This window comes from Hyla sarda, unplaced genomic scaffold, assembly GCF_029499605.1.
Source record: "Hyla sarda isolate aHylSar1 unplaced genomic scaffold, aHylSar1.hap1 scaffold_184, whole genome shotgun sequence".
Classification (NCBI taxonomy): Eukaryota; Metazoa; Chordata; class Amphibia; order Anura; family Hylidae; genus Hyla; species Hyla sarda.
Window position 1 is genome coordinate 273,248 of NW_026608488.1, and position 7,256 is coordinate 280,503.

Here is a 7,256-nt window from a genome sequence, read left to right on the forward strand (position 1 = left end):
GCTCCAACTTAGATGAACATTGGATGTCTATTTTATCCATGTAAAAATTTAGTATTTTTTCATTGTCCTTTCATCTTAATTGTCTTTTTGCTATTTTTTTTTAATATTATTAAATTGTCAATGCCTGGAAACCATCAGCATGTAGACTGGCTTCTTAGGAATATTCAGGGAAGCTTGTGTTATCATTCACAGCCTGTCCATGCATTATATCATATACTGGCGTTCAGAAGTCAGAAATGTGCCCGGCAGCTGGCCTGCATCATTTCGGGTTGTGAGAAGCCTTTTTTCCTTGAAAGTGGGGCTACCCCAGGGCTCAAGTCCTGCAGGAACTCATGGGAACGGAGTTCCTTCACTTTCTCCACAGCAGGAATGCAGTTCCCATTAGCAGGAGTCCTGTAGGACCAGCCCTTAAAGGGGTACTCTGCCCGTAGACATTGTATCCCCTATTAAAAGTATAGGGGATAAGATGTCTGATCGCGGGGGTCCTGCTGCTGGGGACCCCCGTGATCTCGGCTGCGGCACCCCAGACATCCGGTTCACGGAGCGAGCTTCGCTCCATGCCAGATGACTGGTGATGTGGGGCAGAGGCTCATGACGTCACAGTAATGCCCCCTCAATTCAATTCTATGGAAGGGGGCGTGACGCCCCCTCCCATAGACATGCATTGAGAGGCTATGACGTCACGAGCCTCCGGCGCTGCACCCAACGCTCTAAACGAATGCCGGGTGCAGCAGGGAGAACGTGGTGGTCCCCAGCAGCGGATAGGGTATGAGATGTCCAGTACCCCTTTAAGTGGAAATCTTGGGTGAGTTCCCACACTTTTTTTTCCCAGGACTTGACCCCTGGGCTACCCCTTAATATAACAATTTTGGACATCATCACGATTCATCACAAAATATTTACTTTGACAGCCGTATGATGGCACAGACTATATTGTACTGTAATAAATAAAATAAAAACTATCTGTACCAGCAAAGGTCTTAAAAATTGCCACTTTGCCAACATATTACATATTATCCTATGATGTATAAAGATGAAAACTGTATTGTCCCATTTCATGTAAACTATTCAACTCACTTTTAAAGGTAAACAACTATTCACGAATAAAGTTCGTCCATCATAAAGAAACCAGGCATTTCCATAAAAGAAATTCCAACTTATCACCACACCTATCCAGCACTGTACTATGATATGGCATAAATCATGTACAATAACTTATTGTAAACTACACCCAATCCATGGGTCACACCATACTCTATTGTTTTCCTTTTTTAATCATATATATCAAGTAAACTACTGTATCATTCAATATAGTTCCATTTGAGAGTCACAGTACCAGGCTAATGATATTTCACAGTAAACTATTCACCACAGTTATAGATACAGCAGATGTAGACTTAGGTCATACCCATAGCACCTACAGGGTTACTATTTTAAGTCTGAATTACTCTTCCAAGCCGCTCGTCATGAATGTCAGTCTGAAGGGCTGTCAGTAGATTTTATGCCAACCAGTGAAAGCGATGGCTATGACCAGTCAATGCAATAGTCAAAACGCCATTAGGACTCCCACATCAATACTACTTAGACTGACCCCCACCCCAAAACCTGGTGGGTAAACCAAGGAAGATAGCAGCATAGTTAACACAGGTATTATGCACCTATGCCATGTAGTGGTTCTATCTCTAAATTAAGAGTCACAGTCACTGACAGCATTCAGAAATATGTTCTAAAAAGTTCTCTCCTAGTCTGTCTTGGAAGATCCTGAGACACCGAGGACACTGGAGCTCGTCTTGGCCTCTCTGTTCGGTGGTAGAACTCCTTTGGCGATCTGGACGGTCTGCGGGGGAAGCTTGTAGTCTGTTTTCTGCAGGTTCGACATTCAGGCCTAGCTGAGTGTCGCCTACGTTTCTCTTAGTATAGGTTTTGTTCCGTTTAACAGCAGATTCTTTGTCATCCTAGAAAGAAAACATATCACATTGTTATTTAATAGCAAACAATCACTATGTAAATTATGTTCTCCAGATATTAGCAAAAATAAATTAATAAATAAAAACATTCCCAGGTCCCAGGTAGGTATACTGGCCAGTTGCCTCAGCTTTATTATAATCTTTGTTAATTACTCCTTTATTCTTATTTAAATAGTAAGACTAAATAGCAGCAGATGGCTGGCACTGGTCCTGTGTAGTTAAGCACTTCAATCCATGGTACAGCCTAGCGATTAGGTTCGGTTCCAGGCCCTCTTCCCGTCACACCCTGGTGCTACTACCCGCAGAGAAGAAGCAACTTCTATTTAAACACAAGGAAAGAGAAGCGGGGGCACTCACGTATCGGTGATCAGGTAACAGGCTTCTTTATTTCAACGGTGCAGGTACAATCGTGCAATAGCGGGGCGTCAGGAGTCTCCTGACGCCCCGCTATTGCACGATTGTACCTGCACCGTTGAAATAAAGAAGCCTGTTACCTGATCACCGATACGTGAGTGCCCCCGCTTCTCTTTCCTTGTGCTTATTTAAATAGTGTTTTCTGGTCTAGAAAACTCATTTGAGGGGATGTCCTTCCATTAGCCACAATAGAAAGGGGTCACAAAGAGCGTCTCTCTCTCTCTCTCTCTCTCTCTCTCTCTCTCTCTCTGGAAGACCTAGTATTCCCATGGGTTGCACAGACAGTCCATTGATTTCAAAGAGCACCATGTAATGCTTGATTTTGCCTGTGGTGGCACTGCAGAAAAATGTAACACTTGCAAAAAAAGATTCCTTGTATGATTGCTGCCAGTTCTTCTTCTTACTAAAAGGCATTTTCCAAAGTGGATAATTCCTTTAATGCTATTTAGATGTTAGATGATACAAGTATTGCTGTAAAAATAGAAGAAATGAAAGTCAAAATGTCTCACCTGTCGTCTCCCCTGTCGTCGCAAAGCAGAAATTTCATCCACCAGCTCCTGTATTCGACTTTGTGCTCTTTCTCTATCTGCTCGCTCGGATGTGAAGTCATCTTTGTAAACAATTAACTGCAAGATGAATAACATTTTGGAATTATTAGAGGATCTGAGAAGCCAGACAACAAAAGAAACCATTGAAATTATAACGGAAAACCAATGGCTCATAGATTAAAAGTCTATTGTGCTTATGTTATTACCTGTTGCTCCAGCATATGGATTCTCTCCTGGTTGACAATCCTAGCTTGGACCATTTCAGCAGCTTCTTGCTGGAGTTTGGTATGTTCCTTTAATTTTTCTTCCAACAACCTGTTCAGCCTGGAGATCTCCTTCTGTAAAAGGTCCGGGTGTTTGTGTGTTGTCTGTGAACTCTTGGAATGCTCACATTGGCCCTTCAGTTCTTTCAGTTGTAGGTGAAGACCCTTGACATAGTCCTCCCTGCTGGCATCATACTTCTGCCACTTGGCATTCAAGTCTTCAACCTGGAAAAGGAAATCAGCATATGATGAGGACCTGAACTATGACTAATGACTTACAGACTGTATCTATTTGGAGACCTTGTGGCCTTTATATTGCAGAATAAAATGTTTCCCTAGTACCAAGATAGTTATTATTTGATGGCACCTTTATGCCAGTCGTACATTGCTATAACTAGTAGGGGGCATGTAAAATGGTCTTGGGGCAGAAATAAATATGTGTAGATAAATCCTTCACCAAGAGTAAATGTGAGTGTAAATTTACATTAGAATCATAGTAACTAATACTATACGTAGGACTGGTTTCAATCACCTAAAAGTACCTGATGAGTCTTAAGCCATAAATACTGTGCCCCTTTAATGAAAGTAAATATTAGGGTATTCCAGTAAAGTCTAAAGGGGAAGTGTCTTACTAAAATATCTCCATATTTACATATACTTACATGTACTACTTTCTGTTTTAATCGCTGGTTTTCTTCCTGTAACTTTCTCAAGGTGGCGTCATGCTCATTCTCTTTATGTATATTCTGTATAAGTAAATACCAAGAAAACAATGTTAATACTCCATGAAATCTTGAAACTTAAAACAAGATACTCTGCTGTTTGTATGGGCAGTTTTGGTCAACTTGGTTGGGATTCGATGATGACTCTTTAGAGTCAATGTGCAACAACAACAAAAAAAGTATAATAAAACGATATGGTGATTGGTTGTCCCTTATATCTAGGTGAAAACTCTTTTCTGTAGGCCTTTCTGATACCTTCAAAAACTGAAGAACTCTTATTGAAGACCCTCAATGGTTGTATATTATTTTAAACTATTCCCAGTGTATCCTAAAACCCAAAGAAGTCAACCAACTACAAACCTGGCTTAGATGTTGTTCTGAATTCAGGTTATCTTTTTGACGGGCCTCCTCAAGACACCTGACCAGCTGTTGGCACATCTCCGCTGTGGCAGAAAGCTTACGTCGCAGCTGGTGGGTTTCGTCGGATAGTGACCGGCACAGAACTTCACTAGTAGCCTGGACTCTCTCCTTCTCGGCAAGGGATCTTTGGAGCCGGAGGAGCTCCATATCTTTTTCCTGTTGAGGCCAGCTGGATACCTTCTCTATCTCATTGTCTCTATCCTCCAGCTGCTTTTGAAGTTTTTGGATTTCCTGAAATAACAGTACATGCAAATTTGAGACTACATTCGGCACAAATGCTTAAAAAGTCTTACCCCCATTATAAACCCATATAAGACATAGAAAGCAACTATATGGAATGACTCTCACAACAACTAGGCCACTGTTGGGTGATTTCTTCTTGAGCTCCTATTATCAATAATTTCCCATTATATTTTAAGGCAGGCGGGATTATATTGATCAACTAAAGTATTGTAAACTTTAACATTAAAGTATAACAATTGTAAACTACTACTCTCTGTTATCACCAAACGCAGGCCTGGAAAAACTCCAACAATTGTTATGCTTGTTGCTATGTCTCCCTATATAGAACAGATGTCAGTACAAACTGGTTTCTACTGATTTTATCTCTTATTTTCTGCCACATAGCAGTTTTTTTTATTTATTTAGTGGAGCAAAGCTCTTTTGTCAATTGACATCATATAAGAAGGATTACCTAACCGGTGTTAGGTAACACGTGCCAACCCAGCTTTTGCAAGAGACTGAAAAGACGTCAGGTCTCAAGTTCACGTAGAACTGGAATCTGACAGGTAGACTTGCTTTGTAGCAACGGGTAAACAAACCTCAGGCGTGTACCTTTGGATCATATTTGTCCTAGTCTGAGACGTAAACAATAGGGTGGATCCTGAAAAGAACTTGTGAGCCAGATCTCACGGGGAATCTCCAGGTATTGAAACATCAAAAAAAGAGGGTGTGCTAAATGTTTTCATAAATATGAATAGAAACATTTCTAAAGGATCTTAGATCTGGACATGAAATTGTGACGTGATCATGAGGGCAGATAAGGGGCTGGTATTTAATGGATTTGCAAAATAACAGATATTTATGGGGATACATTCCAAAGTACTGAGCAAACTCTGAAAAACACAACTTCAAACGCACAAAAAAAACACTAATATTGGAAATACTGTAGAAGGGCAAAGCATTATTAACCAGTTGCAAAAACTATTGCAGCTGCTGCAGAACATCTTGACAATCTACATGCAATCAGGTCATATTTTTTACATGAACCTCCACTACAAGAAAAAGATTCTACTACACTTCATGTCAACATTGTATAATGATGTCCAGATAGACACATCAACATTACCTGATTGAGTTTTTCCACTTTTTCACGATAAATCCTCTCCGTTTCGCTGCGATCATTCCTCATTCTGTTGAGCTCTTCCATTAAACACTCGATAAGCGATCGAGGGGGCTCGGCCTGATGTTCCGCAGCAGCTGTAAGCGTCTTCTGGCTAACTTTCAGCTGCTGGATGAGGGCTTCCTTCTCAGCCAGCTGCTTGTTGAGGTTCTTGTTCTGCTGCCTGGCTTCATGGTAGAAAGTGCTGAGCGTATTGTAACTCTGCAGCTTCGTCTTCAAAGACCTGTTTTCCCTGTGCAGTTTATCCACCGTCTCCTCGAGAACTTTAAACCTGGCTAGCAAGGGGTCTGTGCTGCCATCGCTGATAGAGCACATCTTGTCGAAAGGTCCACACCAGGGGTTAATCCACCAAAAAAAAAAAAAAAAGAAAAGTAAATCCCAAAAGAAAAGTTAGGAAACGTAATAAATACAAAAGTCCAAGATCTCCGACAGAAGAGTCCAAAGATCTACAGGACCCTCTGTACTGTGAGCAGAAGAATGAGTGAGTATTGTGTAGATCGAGTCTTAGCTGTGAATACTCACACAGCTTCCTATATAAAGAGGAGGAGGAGCTATGGTTTGGAATTTCCATGAAGGTGGTTCCCCAAAGCTGCTTATGGACTTTTTCAAAAGCACAGGGGGCTCTACATGAAAAATCCAACTAAGGGTCCATTCCGAGGGATCCTGGAAGAGGTCTTTCCTCATATCCTTCCCCCCCCCTCCCCATGACTGAATCATTTTTGCCAGTAAAAAAACAGAAATACAGTCCCTGCAGTGTCAGCTGCTATACACCAACACAAGAGGATAAAGACTGACCAACGGCAGGATTTCTGATATTATAAGTTGGAATAGTAGACTCCTCCACCCGGGAGCAGGCGAAGTAGTAACACCTTGTGTTTTTTGTAATTGCAGATGCCATAAAGAGCATGGTATTACTTCCCTAATAGCATAGCATGTGGTTGGCACATGTGGTTGGGGTTCAGAAGTCTAAACACAAATGCAAACCTGTCGAAATTTAGAGACCTCAAGTGATCCTGACTCCATAAGGATATTGGGGGGTATTTATCAAAGGATTTATGTTTTTTTTTTTTTTTCACGTAACTTTGGCGCAGTGTCTTTTTGCGCCAAAGTTTGGCGCATCTTCTCCACTGTCATTTTTGACAACTTTCTCAAAATCGCACGGTCCTGTGTGTGATTTCAACTTTAGTCAGTAATTCATCATTTGCGCCAATCGATCTTCCCAATCGGCGCACATCCCCGCCAAGAAATGTTGCACACGGAAAACACACTAAGCAATGTCAGAAAATGTAAAGGCGTCAAAATACATTTAAAATTTTTTTTTTTGTGAAAGCAGCGACGCCTCCGGGGCTGCTCAATACTATCCTGCGACAGAGTTGTCTCTGAGGGACCTTCACCCTCCGTTGAGCCAGCATCGGACATGGCCACACAGGTTCAGGAAAGGTAAGCACTAAAGCAGTGGTCTCCAACCTGCAGACCTCCTCCAGATGTTGCAAAACTACAACTCCCAGCATGCCCGGACA

The 7,256-nt window shown here is 41.6% G+C and overlaps 1 protein-coding gene across 1 annotated transcript; it reads right to left on the bottom strand.

Moving 5' to 3' along the window:
• Positions 1–1,321: 1,321 nt before the first annotated feature.
• Positions 1,322–6,396, bottom strand: LOC130314648 (TNFAIP3-interacting protein 2-like). The gene is made up of 6 exons (XM_056552738.1): positions 5,683–6,396; positions 4,275–4,565; positions 3,855–3,938; positions 3,136–3,417; positions 2,891–3,007; positions 1,322–1,955 (listed from the first exon to the last, which is right to left on the bottom strand). The coding sequence occupies exons 1-6, from the start codon at positions 6,049–6,051 to the stop codon at positions 1,701–1,703; spliced, it is 1,398 nt and encodes a 465-aa protein (XP_056408713.1). The 5' UTR covers positions 6,052–6,396; the 3' UTR covers positions 1,322–1,700.
• Between the last annotated feature and the right edge of the window lie 860 nt (positions 6,397–7,256).

Excerpts from the sequence above, each read along its gene's own strand:
- LOC130314648 (XM_056552738.1), bottom strand. The coding sequence starts at position 6,051 with ATGTGCTCTATCAGCGATGGCAGCACAGACCCCTTGCTAGCCAGGTTT. Across the intron at positions 3,008-3,135 it reads TCCATATGCTGGAGCAACAG|TTAATTGTTTACAAAGATGA; the intron begins GTAATAACATAA and ends TTCATCTTGCAG. Across the intron at positions 1,956-2,890 it reads GACGACAGGGGAGACGACAG|GATGACAAAGAATCTGCTGT; the intron begins GTGAGACATTTT and ends TTTTCTTTCTAG.